Source organism: Odontomachus brunneus, unplaced genomic scaffold (assembly GCF_010583005.1).
Source record: "Odontomachus brunneus isolate Ranch 3 - 2012 unplaced genomic scaffold, Obru_v1 Obru_scaffold_040, whole genome shotgun sequence".
In the NCBI taxonomy this organism is placed as follows: Eukaryota; Metazoa; Arthropoda; class Insecta; order Hymenoptera; family Formicidae; genus Odontomachus; species Odontomachus brunneus.
The window spans coordinates 1,312,791-1,326,552 of NW_022639490.1; the positions used below are offsets into that span (position 1 = coordinate 1,312,791).

General features: G+C 36.9%; 3 protein-coding genes across 6 annotated transcripts in view; all 3 read right to left on the reverse strand.

The window, feature by feature from the left end:
- LOC116844251 (calnexin-like) overlaps window positions 1–3,261 on the reverse strand; it is a 5,711-nt gene extending 2,450 nt beyond the window's left edge. Inside the window, exons 1-6 of one of the 4 annotated variants that reach the window (XM_032815516.1) lie at window positions 3,053–3,261; window positions 2,505–2,757; window positions 2,074–2,369; window positions 1,103–1,762; window positions 763–903; window positions 492–617 (exon numbers count right to left, since the gene is read on the reverse strand). In XM_032815516.1, coding sequence (XP_032671407.1) covers window positions 492–617; window positions 763–903; window positions 1,103–1,762; window positions 2,074–2,369; window positions 2,505–2,748 — 1,467 coding nt within the window. In that variant the 5' untranslated portion in view covers window positions 2,749–2,757; window positions 3,053–3,261. Of the gene's footprint in view, window positions 1–491; window positions 618–762; window positions 904–1,102; window positions 1,763–2,073; window positions 2,370–2,504; window positions 2,758–2,877 lie in introns of all 4 variants that reach the window. The other 3 variants (XM_032815518.1, XM_032815517.1, XM_032815519.1) reach the window with 3 other exon arrangements.
- A 1,839-nt stretch (window positions 3,262–5,100) lies between these two features.
- Window positions 5,101–7,346, reverse strand: LOC116844269 (60S acidic ribosomal protein P0-like). Its single transcript, XM_032815565.1, has 5 exons — window positions 7,191–7,346; window positions 6,658–6,749; window positions 6,163–6,573; window positions 5,737–6,081; window positions 5,101–5,302 (listed from the first exon to the last, which is right to left on the reverse strand). Exons 2-5 carry the CDS (start codon window positions 6,709–6,711, stop codon window positions 5,162–5,164), a joined length of 951 nt encoding a protein of 316 aa, XP_032671456.1. The 5' UTR covers window positions 6,712–6,749; window positions 7,191–7,346; the 3' UTR covers window positions 5,101–5,161.
- Window positions 7,347–8,930: 1,584 nt separating this feature from the next.
- Window positions 8,931–13,097, reverse strand: LOC116844296 (thioredoxin-2-like). The gene is made up of 4 exons (XM_032815665.1): window positions 12,846–13,097; window positions 9,986–10,102; window positions 9,762–9,875; window positions 8,931–9,638 (listed from the first exon to the last, which is right to left on the reverse strand). Exons 1-4 carry the CDS (start codon window positions 12,882–12,884, stop codon window positions 9,576–9,578), a joined length of 333 nt encoding a protein of 110 aa, XP_032671556.1. The 5' UTR covers window positions 12,885–13,097; the 3' UTR covers window positions 8,931–9,575.
- Window positions 13,098–13,762: the final 665 nt, after the last annotated feature.

Consider the following 13,762-nt stretch of genomic DNA (forward strand, 5'->3'; position numbering starts at 1 on the left):
AGCGCACTTAATCAGTAAAATCAACTATTTCTTTAGAACTATTGTTATAATGATATAAAGAGCTCAAAAATATTGATAACTCTGAAAAGGCTGATTTCTCGATTTATATTTACTAAATATTTTTTACTCATTATAATGAATATTATCTACCATATAAATCTTGAACGTTTTTTTGAACATATTGTATACATCTATAGCATGTATGTGGTTATTTAATCTTGTACACGTGATAATATATTTAAATCCCGGAAGACTGGAACAGATAAATCAATTTTTTAATTTTACGCGTTTAGACAAACGAATATCGGTCAAATAAAGAAAAAAGAAGAGCATAAATTATTTCGCATAAATAAATCCAAAATGTGTGAATTTTTCGTATCTTCAAATTTGACAAATTGTTCCAATATTTCAGGATTGATGTATTACTAAGCGGGGGTACTTCTTCCCAATATTTTTATATTTTGCTTCAAACATCTATGTGAGTGTTGTACCTCACGACATCGTTTGTACAGATACCAGATGTAAGCTACAACTGGTATCGCACAATACACGAAATACAGTGCCCACCAGCCTGGCTTATAATTCACTGCTCTCATCATTCGACCCCACAAAGAATCCTGCATACCACAATTCGTACCAAGATGAAATGTTTGTTGCACATCGAAATTTCAATTTTGATAAGATGTTATCTCCTCGTGTTCGAATACTTGCTCGCGTGTAACAAACTCATATGGTTTAAATCATAATTGAAAAGACACTCACGCTTTCCTCGGCGATCCTAACACGTCGAATCTCGAAGGTATCGTCCGACCATTTCCTCGCAACTTCCTCATCGTCCGTTATAATAATATTATCGAAATATATGTCAGGTGACATCGACCACAGCTCAAAACCGATACCGCTCTGAAACAATTTCACGTTGAGTATTGCAAGTTATATCCTTGAAGTCTTACATTGTCGCACATGAAAGTGAAAGAGAGAGTGTGTGTGTGTGCGAGAGAGAGAGAGAGAGAGAGAGAGAGAGAGAGAGAGAGAGAGAGAGAGAGAGAGACGAATAGAAACGCAGAGATAAAGAAACAACAATTCGATATCATCTACGTACAATTGCCAACATCTCAAACGGATGTTCATCGTTAAAGTACTCGGGGTTGTGTATGAGTCTAGGTTTCCATTTTCCTTTATAATTGGGATTGTTAATGAGCGGCGCCAGCCACTTTCCTTTGTATCGCGGATTCTTCTTCATTTTCTGCTTGTACGGACCGCAACCGGGGGCGTCGGCGCATTTCGGGTTCGGTATTTCCGGTGCCTCCCATTCACCATCCATCACATCATCCCAGTCATCGGGTTTGACCGAGTCGGAATTCGGTATCGTGGGCGGCTCATCCTCGAGCCATCCCTCGGGTATAATATCAGTTTCGTCGACGATTTGTACCGGTGCATCTTCGTCCCAGTCATCCGGCTTAACTGCTAACGGGTCGGGAATCTTTTCTCTGTCGTCCCAATACTCGGGTTGCTTGTCGTCGGGATCCTCTATTTCCAGAGGCGGATTTACTGGCGGAGCAAAATCGTCCAGCAACGAGCCCAAATTTAGTATTGTATTGTCCACTTTGATCACGTATGTGTTATCAGGCCGTATAATCAGGGTATACAAATGCGGCTTTTTATCTTTGAAGTAGTCTTCCAGTCGATCTTTCGCTTTCTTACAGTGCTTTTCCGTGATTGTACCATTCAGTGGATTCTTGTGCCGGAATATAAAATGCAGCTAAAAGTGGAAACAGAAATATAAGTTTTGCACATATATGTACAGTGCAAATACACACAGAACATTCTTTAAGGGGCTATTTTTTCATAACAGTTCTAACAATATGTTTGAGCAAAGCTTAAACTTGACCCTAAGTTTAAACTACTATTGAAAAGTCAATCCTTAATATATAACTTATAACTCAGTTAACTAAAATCCAACTTATTTTTTGTTTCTTGTTAGAGATACAATAAGATAGAAAAAAACAAAATAAATTTTATATTAGTAGTTTTGTACATATGTAAAAATTTAAGAAATAAATAAAGCAATACCTTGTGATCATTACCACATTTATCAGGCCCAAACATTATAGTGTATGGTGTTTTATCATGAAACTGCTTCAAGTCATCATGTTTATCATCTAATGTGAGTAGCTTAAGGTAGGCACCACCACATTCCTGTCCTTCTTGGAAATTAACTTCATATTGTACAATTAAAGGCTTGTCTTTAAAATAAAATGGCTTAGATAATAAAGTAGAAACGGCAGCGTGTCTAGCTTTGCTCTTAAGCACTAGTCCATGATCTCCACTCTCAGCGTGTCTTTTCAGTTCTTCGATGGACCAGATTCCTAATAAACAATATAAAAAAATTACAGAGCTGGGTGATGAATATTTATGATTTGATGTTTTCCTAAATTATATCTATGTAAAACAAATGAATACACAATAAATAAGAAAATATGTGACAGTTGTAGCATTTTTACCATCATATTTTGCGATATCCTCATCGATATCGTCCTTCTTTGTTTCTGACAACACCCAAGTGTTCTTGAACCTTTCTTCATTGTCAAAGTGCTCTGCTAAATAAGCAAAGCCAGAAGGTTCTGGACTTTTGTATGGTGGTTTCTGTATTGTATCACTAACATTGTCATGATTTCCATCTGCATTTAATATATTACAACATGTACCTAAATAAACTAACACCATACACACTACGAGCCTTGCCATTTCATATTCCTGAAACGAGAACAAGAACGCTAGCTTAATTCCTTGATCGTCCGAGAAGAAGACACGAATCTCCTATGATAAGATAAAAGTAATCCTCGTATTTGACAGTGTTGACGTTACCAAACGTACTTTGAAAAATGTTACAACAGAAAAGTAAAACTTAACCTCAATACAGCATTGTATATGTATACACTTGCGACAGTGAGCGCAGCATGAATAGAATTTACATTAACTTTTAATACGTCCAATTAAAGTAGTCTGAAATTATCTTAACGATATACCGTCTAGAGAAATATTTTCTTACCGATGTTGTCGGATGACAGAACTTATGAATAAATCGGCACGTATAAAAATCACACCGCGAGAAACCGAAGAACGAGTGTATTATTCAATTATTTAATAACGATAATCTAATCTATTTACACACGTATGTAAGTTACATATCGAGCGAGGCGTTCTGAAAAGGAAGCATCAACCCTGAAAGTTGCCTAGACTGTATTACGTGCGAAATAAAAAATGTCGCCTGACCCGTCATTAACTGAGAAATAAAAAGATCGTCCGACCCGTCGTTGGGTCGTTTTACTCGTATCGGTTTTTTCCACTAAGGGCGAATTGTTACAATTTCTTGATAAGCTATTTGACAGTTAAATCATGTGTTTTTGCCTAATTTGAAGAAAAAATGAAGACAGGTATATGATTTAACTGTTATCAAGCTTACCAAGGGTGCGTTCTAAAATTCAACCTTGGCTACCATTTTCTATAGTATACGTAACATGAAATATAGAACTATGGTAATCAAAGTTGAATTTTGGAACGCACCCCAAGAGGTAGAACAATCGGGTCTTTAGGCCTGATTTCCAACTTTGTTTCAACTTTTGATAAGTTAATTAATAGTTAAATCATATATTTGTTTTATCTAAATTGAAAGAAAAACAAAGATAGACATATGATTTAACTGGAGCGTCCCAATTAGAGATGCCCGATTCTGAATCGATTCGATTCTTTCCCCAAAAATAGGCTTATTCGTGTTGTTTACACTCTTCGCATTTTTCGTATTTAAAACTAGACAGAAGTATATTGGAATGTTTCGAAGAAGCAAAAACGAAACAACCAACTCAATTATTTTTTCTAAGCGTCTGATTAGGTGTCCACCTCTTTTTAAAAGCGAAAAGTATGAAACATGCAAGCAGCACGAACAACCCTTTTTCTCTAAATTTGTTAGGGAAAGAATCGAATCGATTAAGAATCGGGCATCTCTAGTCCCGATTGACCATGGTACGATTAGACACAACCAACCGATGCAAAGAATTATTTACTGAATTACCAACCAATCATTACAATTTGTGTCCAATCGTACCGTGAACAATCGGGTTCCACCCTAATTTAACTATGGGTTTGTTTTCTATTGCTGAACTAGTGTACATTTTTGGAACTTAAAAAGACAGATATACAGATTGTGGAATCTTCATTATTACCGCTTCGGAAATTAAAAAAAACAAATACAGCATATTCACTACTAACAATATATATTTAAATAAAAAAAATCAGTTCTGTTTACACACACACACACGCACGCATCACACACACACATATACAAAGAAATTACAAGGTGTTTTCCAATTGTTTAACACATCTTGACACACACATGTACACAAAACAAATTTATTGGTCATATATTATCTAAAATATCTTGTAAGATAATATGCAACCAATAAACTGGTTTTGTATAACACAGTGTACGCAACTGGAAAGTATCTACAGTCTTTTCTTGCACGCGCCATCTGCTTTTGTTCGACTCCAATGACCGGTATTCATAGTCCGATCTTATATTTAATAGCGAATTCGGTTGCTTGCACTAGTGTGCACTGAGTACGCACTAAGGCTTATTCATAGTATGTTATTATATTTAAAGATTGTCTTAAATAATTCTCAAATATTTTTAACCATAATATGATATGTATAACATCCGTACGAATCATTTTATTAGTTAAAATGTTTTTAAATATGTATTTAAAACACGATCTTAAATATAAGAATGTACTGTAAACAAGCCTTAATGCGCACTAGTGCAAGCTACCGAATTCGCTATAAGATTATCTTAAGTACTGTCTTAAGATATCATGAACCAATCACAAAGAAAGATGAAAGAGAAGTGTAGCCAGAAATCAAGATTCTTGAAAATATATCGCAAACGATATTTAGTGAAGTTATAATATATGTAACATGAATTATAGCTTTTTATGAAATATCGTATACATTTTCAAGAATTATGACCCAGTTCAATAATAGAAAACAGACTCTATTAGTTAACTTATCAGGAAGTTAGAGTTTGGTATACGATAAACATTGAAATCGTATTAATAGTGTTTTATTTCAATGTCAGAGCGAAGAAATGCATACTTTCGACAGTTTTTTAATCAAATAATCCGAATCCCATATCATCGTCAGATTCTTCAGACTCTTCTTTCTTTTCTTCCTTCTTCTCTGCAACAGGAGCGTCGGTAGCTGCAGTTGATGGAGCCGCTACGGCAGCAGTAGCAAACTTACTCGGATCCTGCAATTAAAGGGCAATTTCATTATTCTATGTTGACGTAGATTTTTGACTAGCCAATTCTACCATATTTGGTTCAGACGGCGTTATTACGCAATATTTCAACCAAGATCTTGACGTGTTAGTGGGTTCTGCTATTTCTAGCGCTAACACGTGGATCAAGATCTTCAGACGTGTAATGTTTTCATCATTATGTATATTTAAAGTTGTGGGTTCCACTATGTATATTTAATGTATATGTGTGTATGCATATGCATATATATACATATACACAGTGTTAATTACATCATGTAATATTTTTTGATAAAAAAATAATCAAGCACAAAGATTTATCTCACTTTTAACTGTTTATATTTTAAAAGATCCAAGATTTCTAAGCCAAAATTGAAGAATCAATTTCTTTAAAAAAATATGTGTACTTTTGTATAAAATCATACCTTGATATACTCCTTGATAGTAGCAGCTTCTGCAAACTCAACGTCAGTAACAGCAGCAATGGCCAACAGATTCTTGAAGCCATTAGCAACACTGTGCGGTGCGCTAGCGATTGTGGGATAACCAATTGCCAAACAAATTGAGGCTACATTCGCAACCCCAGTCAAAAATTTCTCGCGGAGATCCTCGGGTTTGATATCTAAAATCTCAGGGGCAAAAATGGTGCCAGAATCATATACTTGTTCAACAAGTAAACCATATGAGAAGGGAGAAATATTCAACATATTCAGAAGTGTAGCTTCTGAAGCTCCCACTTTATCGCCAGGTTTGAGAATGTGTACATCGTTCTGAAATATTACACCACATTTTTATATATGTAAGATAATGAATTTCAGAATCATTAAATTTGTGAATCTCTTAGTACTTACAATAATTTCAATAGTTCCCTTGGAAATCTTGGTTGGTATACTCAAAGCTTGGAAGAATGAAGTTTTTTCAGGGCCGAGTCCTGTATTCTGAGCTGGGATGATAACACTCAAGGGTGCAATGGCACCAGCTCTAGCAGGTGCTCGCACTTTATTTTCCAGTAGTTTGTCTCTTACTTCAATTAAATCTCCTCGGGTAAAAACAAATCCAACATTACCACGAATATGAGGTAGTAGTTTTTCTAACGCAGCATTGCGTTCAACATGACCACGAATGGCTTTTCTCATCATGGTGTTCTTGCCCATCAAAACTACTGCACTTCCACGCAATGACATACGTATTTGTTGCATCTGTTTGGAGCCAACATTGTCTGCTCCCACAATAAAGCATTTTGGATAATCATCCAATAGTTGCTGATATTAAAGAAAAGAATCATTAGTAAACACTGAAAGTAGTAAAAGTAAATGTAAATATAAATGTAAAAGAAAAATATTTACTACAAGCTTGGTGAAATAATTAGACTTCCATGTTGTTTTGTCCTCCCTACCCATCCTGAAGTGTATAGGGATACCTTGTAGGTATTTAAGGACTAAAAATAGCAAACTAATAATTAAAATATAACATTAAATACAGTAAAAATTGATATTGATAATTTCTTTCCATTAAATTACATTAAACATTTCCTATACATAAAATTCGAGTGTGAACAAATTATTTTCAGTTCTTTTAAATATTGCATATTTTTCAATACGTAGGTTATTTCTCATTATTTCAACTCATATTTATATAAATAATATAAGGCTATTTTTTTCAATTTATCTTGCAATGTGATTTTATAGCATGCGATTAACTTGCTCATCAAACCACGTGTTTTTATAACCTTTGAACTTTGTTTAAAAAATATTATATATTTCTTTATATCTAACTAGATATAATGAACATGCATAGTATTAAATTTAAAGCTGAAAACATCATAAGTACAGAAAATATACGTTAATACAAAAGTAGCATAAGAATGCAACACACTTACCTTACAACACACGTGGCAAAATGGCTGCGTAAGTAATAAAGACTAGAGAGCAATGTTGCGAGATTTTATCCACGTAGAGCCTTCTGCATGAACGATACGATATCCAATAGCAGACTGCCACGTCACTTTACGCATGCGTAGAAGGCTTCCTGTCGCAGAGAAAATCTTGCGAACTCGTAGCACTGGTTAGAATCTTTGTAGAGAGAGACGCTAACGAGGTCATGTGACCAGCTATTCTGCGATTGGTTGGCATCAATTATGGGTGCTTTCCAATTGCTTAACACATCTTGACACACAATACACAAAACCAGTTTATTGGTCACATATTATCTAAAATATCTTGTAAGATAATATGCAACCAATAAACTGGTTTTGTGTAACACAGTGTACGCAACTGGAAAGCATCCTATGGGCAGTATTTAGTCGAATCTTATTTTAAGATCATCTTAAGTAATATCTTAAGGTACAAATACGGCTCTGTGATTCATGATATCTTAAGACAATACTTAAGATGATCTTAAATGGGTGTATATCAGTTGGACACGGGGCAATTGGACACAGTCCAATCACAAGTCGCTGTTCCAAGGGACCCTACAAATGTCTCTAATCACACGGTGCTGTGATTGGCTGTGTCCAAATGCACCGTGTCCAAGTGCACCGCTCCCATCTTAAATATAAGATCGGACTATGAATACCATCCTATGTCATATGATTTGATTGGTCGCAATCAACGGAAAAAGCAACTCAGTGAGCGTTTAGTGATTATTGTCTGTGATTGGAGAACTCTTTTAGATTCTTTATAGACTCAGGAGTATTTACCAATCAAAAGCAATAATTGTTAAGCGGTCTTTGAACTGCTCCTTCCGCTAAAGGGTGCGTTCAGTGGAAAAAGCGCTTAGTGAGTAATCAGTGATTATTGGTTCTTACTCTTAGATCCAAAAATCTAGACCAATTACATTAACGAATTGCTCAACCGCTGTGCAACTGTTGAACGCAAAAAATTTGCTGAATTTGAAAGAATTTGCTAAACGCAAAAAAGAATAGTTTTCTAATGGAGAATTGAATTTTTTATTAGAAAGCTGTTCTCCTATTGGATATCGGACGTGGTGTCTCCTCCATAACGTAACTGGAAAGCACCCATCGTGTGCCATTGGTTGGTTATTCTTGATAAATTAACTGATAGTTAAATCATGTTTGTCTAATTGAAAGAAAAACAAAAATCATCTGTTCTCTACTATTTTCATATCGTTAGCAGCGACAGCCAGCTAATTATCCACTTTTCTTAATGCCAAAATATCTGTTATGAGTCGCCACTGTCTTTGAAAAACAGGTCGTAGTATGACTCAACGACAAATCAAACGTGTCTATTTTCAAAATTTACAATTCAGTTGCGAATTAGATCTTTTTATTCTCAATTAGACTGACTCAATGATAGAAAGGATTCGAGAGATAAAACTTATAAACATTAAATATGGCTTTTCTGAATTCAAACGCAATGGCAAATAAAATGTCTCATAGTTTTTAATAAGCAATTATCATGTAACAAACGATTTTATTTTACGTTTGAATAAGCATGAAGGCTGCTACCCGAAAGCGGTAGGAATCCCTTCTGTAACTTGTAAAACATTCTTAGTTTTGTAATATTTTTATCGCTTTTTATTCGGTGTTTACATTTATAATTCAAGCTATGAATAACTAAAAATTTAAAATCTACTTTCCTGGGTTTCACAAATTACATGGTCTTATTTGGCATTCAGTTTAATTATGTTCTTGCGTTTAACAAATATACTCAAATACATTTACATCTCCTTAAATTATTTCATTCATTGATCAAATTTACTGTTCAAAAAGCAATCACATTTTTAAGATTTTGTAGGTTGTATTAAATTTGAGGCTTTCACGGCCATTGATTTTGTAGGTTGTCTTTAGCAGTATCAACTAAATGATATTTATGAAACAATAAATATAAAATATACGCTAGTACATTTACAAATGCATATTTAATCATGCAAATTGTAGCATATTATACTTTCTATAACACACTTAACATTATTACAACTTTAATTTTACGTAGTATTTATTTGCAGTTGCATGAATAAATTTGAATAACTTGTTATATGCAAACATTATAAACTGCTCTTTCCTGTTTACTCAATATATTGTTTATATATATTTATAAGCTGATTACATCTTCTTTTACGGAAAAACTGACTTCGTTTCTTCTTTGAAAAGAAGGCGCATTAATATGTGCATGAAGCCAAATAAAATTTTGTTTATATTCAAAGAATTGTTCCTATGTATTATTTTTGTGTGAAACAATACTATTTAAGTAGGTAATCTTGCTTAAAAATATAATATATTTAAACAATCGTGTGACAGAGTGGTTTACTTGTGCTTTTGTACTGTATCTTTAAGTTTATCATAATTTGCACCAGAAAAGGCCTCCAGCTGGAAAAAAGGAAATTTATTTACAACTGTATCTACTTCTGTAGCCACTTCTATCATTAATGGGAAAACATCTAATATTTAATTGATTTCACTTATTGAATTAATTCAAGTTTTGATACATACCACCTTGCTGTTTCTTATAAAAACAAATGTGGGCATACTGGTTATGTCATATTCTGTAGCAATATCTTCACACTCATCCACATCGACTTTGAGGAAGATAACATCCTGTAGTTCCTATATTGTACATGCAAATACATTAATATCAATAATATAACATACAATTCAATTTAATACAGCAATCATGTAATATAATACAGCAATAAATAAGTGGTATGATAAAACACCTTTGCTAGTTCTTCTATTTTTGGACTGATCATCTTGCATGGTCCACACCAAACAGCAAAGAAGTCAATTACCACCAACTTTTCAGCTGCTTCCTGAAGCTTGGTGGTCAAGTCTTCCTGTAAAAATAGATTATGTTGATGATGCACAAGTCCTTGATAGAGCATTTATGTTTGTTCAGTATCAGCTGTTACAACATGTACTAATGTTAAGTAAATGGAGCAGGAAAATGCAAAGATCTGACGGTTATTACTGATAAGATATGACAGCAACCAGGCCAAAGGTACAAAATTAATTCGCTTAAATAGCATTGTACCTAAGAATTTACAAGTCCATCATCTCTATGTGAACAACCTCAGTTTTTAACAGTCTAGAGTCACTCTAATCAAAGTTTAGCCATAACGCGCAGTTTCGTCAAAATCCTGCGAGAGAGACATATTTCCAATCTCTCTTCTTGTCTATCTTTTCTTAACCTAACCTAACCTACTGCCATAAGTGTACATTGGATATAAGTTAACGGCATAAGTTAATGGATTACGACCTATAAACCGGCCTTGACTCTACAACAGTCTTCAACAGTGGAGACAAGTTTTCAATTACCAAAATTGCCTTAACAAAATTGCAATTGCTTCATGATAAAAATATTCCTTGAACAATTTTGTTCCTTATTCGCAAACAGTTTAATTAATCCATCTAATTAATGTATATAATATTCACAAGTGAAATGAGCAGAGAAACGCGAGCGTTTGCTTTAGTCTTTTGACTAAGACTGGTTTATGATAGCCATAATCCATTAACTTATGCCGGAACCGTAAAAAATTGACCAATCATAGTCGAATTATAGAAGAATAATTGACTGTGATTGGTCAATTTTTAAGGTTCCAGCATGTGACGGATTGCGGCCATCATAAACCGGCCTTTAGGCGACAATTTCCCGAAAAGTGGGGGAGGATAACGTTGGTACCAAGGAAAATCTCTATACGATATAATTTAAAGGTCTGTTCTTTGCTGAGCATGCACTGCACTGCTGAAATAATGCAAAAGATTGAGTGAGATAACATATACTTGTCTTACTTCAATTTATTGCACCAGTTCAGCAGCGCAGTTACAATGAACAGGTCTTTAAATTATATCGTGTAGAGATTTTCCTTGGTACCATTATCCCCTTCACCTTTTAGGAAATTGTCGCTTAACAGTTTTTTTTTTTCATTACAGGCACGATGTATGTAGAACGTAAATTAACGAAATGAAACAGAGCCACGATCGATCGATCCCTTGGCGCGAACGTTTCGCGTGGCTGTGCGAATTCGTTCGACCAGACCGTGGCGACTCATCGCGCCCGTTATTGCGTTCAATTGTCTCTCGCCGCTGAAAAAGCATCCGCATGCATATACGTCATTCTCCCGGTTTCAGCGACGATTCGATCGGGCCCGCGCGCGGCAGGATGGCAGTGTTGTAATCGAAATTGTTTACGATTGACGTAATACTCGCGGTGAGTCGTGTGTTGCGGCATTCGCGCTCGGACAGCATTGAGCGAAAGGAACGCAGGCGGAATCGATGCCTCCAAGGTCGGGGGCGACTTCGCAAAAAGTATGACGCGGCGACGACTCACGCGGGTACGCCGCCAGTGTTGCCAGACTGACATAACCGCGTTACGCGCTATTCCGCTATATCTCATCAAAAGATATGACGCAAAGTACCCTTTTGCGCCATGATACTTCATTTATTAAAACTGAGTCGCATTACGCGAGCGTAAATCGATATCGTCGCGTGATACGAGTATCTCGCCTAGCCTACTGTGTGTAACACATTCTTTCTCTCTTTAGGTCTGCTCTTTTTAGCTGAACTAGATTGCACTTTTTGCCTCTGGAGTGAAATATATATAATTCGTAGCATTGAGAAGAAAAGGAACAAAGTTTTACAGTGCAGCACCAGTTCAGCCAAATCCAATGAACTCTATACATACTGGAGTAAGCCTTTATATATTGGTGGCAAGGTTGTTTGGTGGTTGTCTCACTTTATACTTAATCAATCAGTTTGGTGGTAACGCTCTCACTTTATACATAACCTCAGATAAAGACAGCCTTACCACCAAACCTATAATGGTTCACTCCAGTATGTATAAAGCTCACTGGCTAATGCATTTACAATGGCAGTAGTAGTAGTAAGAAATAATCAGTAAGCCAATTCCATTGACCAATTCCATTCTAAAGCGTCGTCTACAAAAGTAAGAAAGCTGTAAGAATTGGCCAATCGTAGTCGATTATAAAAATAATCGTTTATGATTGGTTAATTCTTAAGGTTTACTTCTGTAGACGCATATTGTAGACGACGCTTCACGATTCAAGAATAATCGATCATGATTGGTCTATTTGCTTACTGCTTATTTCTTACTACACTCCTACTACCATTGTAAACGACGCACAAATCGAACAGACCTGCCTTTTCTTTTCTTCCTTCCCTTTTCATTCTCTCCTTCTACTGCAGGGACTACATCCTCTGCACGTTCGTCAACAATTATATTTCGACACATTTGTTCCGATAATGCATATCGCTATCTGGCCGCAATCAGGTTGGCGCCACTCGTTGATCCTGCGACATCTGGCAACGTCGCATCGCGGGACACGAGTCGGAATGTGATACGCTCGCGGCTCTAACACCCAAGGTTATCTCACTTCCTAGCCCGGATCTGCAGCGTTTCTTGTTTCCTGCCTCTTTCCGGCTCAAACCGGAGAAAATTAGAGAACAAGAAACTGAGAACGCATTGTAGATCAGGCTTTACAGAGTTTCACGCTCCGCCGACGTGAAAACGCGAACACGCCCTGTGCGCGCTCGTCTCTCGCCGTTTCATCGGTTACTTACAGCGTTCTGAACGTGATAGACTTCCGCTTCGTGAACCATTTCGACGCGTTGAGGTCGGCAGGCTGCCTCTCACTGGTGAATAATTAAACGGAGATCCCGGCAACTGCGAGCAAACGCCACGGAAACTCGACAGTGACTAACCGCCTGTGCGACCAACCGGCGCGCGCGACCGCTCTCGTTCAGCGCGCACCAATGACGCGCAGCGCAGCAATGGCGGGAGTGGCGACGGACGGGCGATGTCGTCCACTTGGCCGCAAATCGTCGGATGAGAGTCGAGGAGCAGCTGTGCGAGTTTGCCTGACGTTTCTCGCCTCTCGGCTCTCTTCTCGGCGCTCCTCTCCGTAGCGCAATGTGTCGCAATATAAGGAAAACAGTGCGTGAGTATGCGATATACGTCGCGCTCTCTTCCAGTGACGTTCTTTCCGCGGCAGCGATTCTCACTCGCGCCGCCGGACGGTCGCCCCGTTTTTGTCGCGTTGTTTCTCTCCGAGAGAAAACCGACTCCTCTTCGGTTAATTTGGAGTAGATTTTGCCGCAAGGTCACTTTGACCGCCTGCCAACGACATGAAGAGCACGACGGTGATGCTCGTCACGCCTTACGCGACCGATCGATATATATTTTAACGATTGTGAAGTCTCGTCCGAGGCGCCGGCGAAAATGTCGAGAATTTCTTTTCTTCTCGCGATCCTTCGTCTAGAATATTTCCTATGTCTACTGGTTAGTTCTCGTTTATCACTTGACAGTGTTGACATTTGCAGTTGTTATCAGATGTGTCGATATCTAGCCGGTCTCTAGAGAACGATGTAAGTATAGAAAATTACAGAAACGGAAGCCGTAAAATAGTGCGATTTGAGAAACGCTGAATTACGTCGGCAGTTAATTGGCATTGGATTCCAAGAATCCATCGTTAATTCAG

Coding starts and splice junctions, on each gene's coding strand:
- LOC116844296 (XM_032815665.1), bottom strand. CDS start 12,884: ATGGTTCACGAAGCGGAAGTCTATCACGTTCAGAACGCT. Junction 9,876..9,985: donor AAATAGAAGAACTAGCAAAG/GTGTTTTATCAT, acceptor TGTACAATATAG/GAACTACAGGATGTTATCTT. Junction 9,639..9,761: donor TTATAAGAAACAGCAAGGTG/GTATGTATCAAA, acceptor CCTTTTTTCCAG/CTGGAGGCCTTTTCTGGTGC.
- LOC116844269 (XM_032815565.1), bottom strand. CDS start 6,711: ATGGGTAGGGAGGACAAAACAACATGGAAGTCTAATTATTTCACCAAG. Junction 6,082..6,162: donor AGGGAACTATTGAAATTATT/GTAAGTACTAAG, acceptor GTAATATTTCAG/AACGATGTACACATTCTCAA. Junction 5,303..5,736: donor CTATCAAGGAGTATATCAAG/GTATGATTTTAT, acceptor CTTTAATTGCAG/GATCCGAGTAAGTTTGCTAC.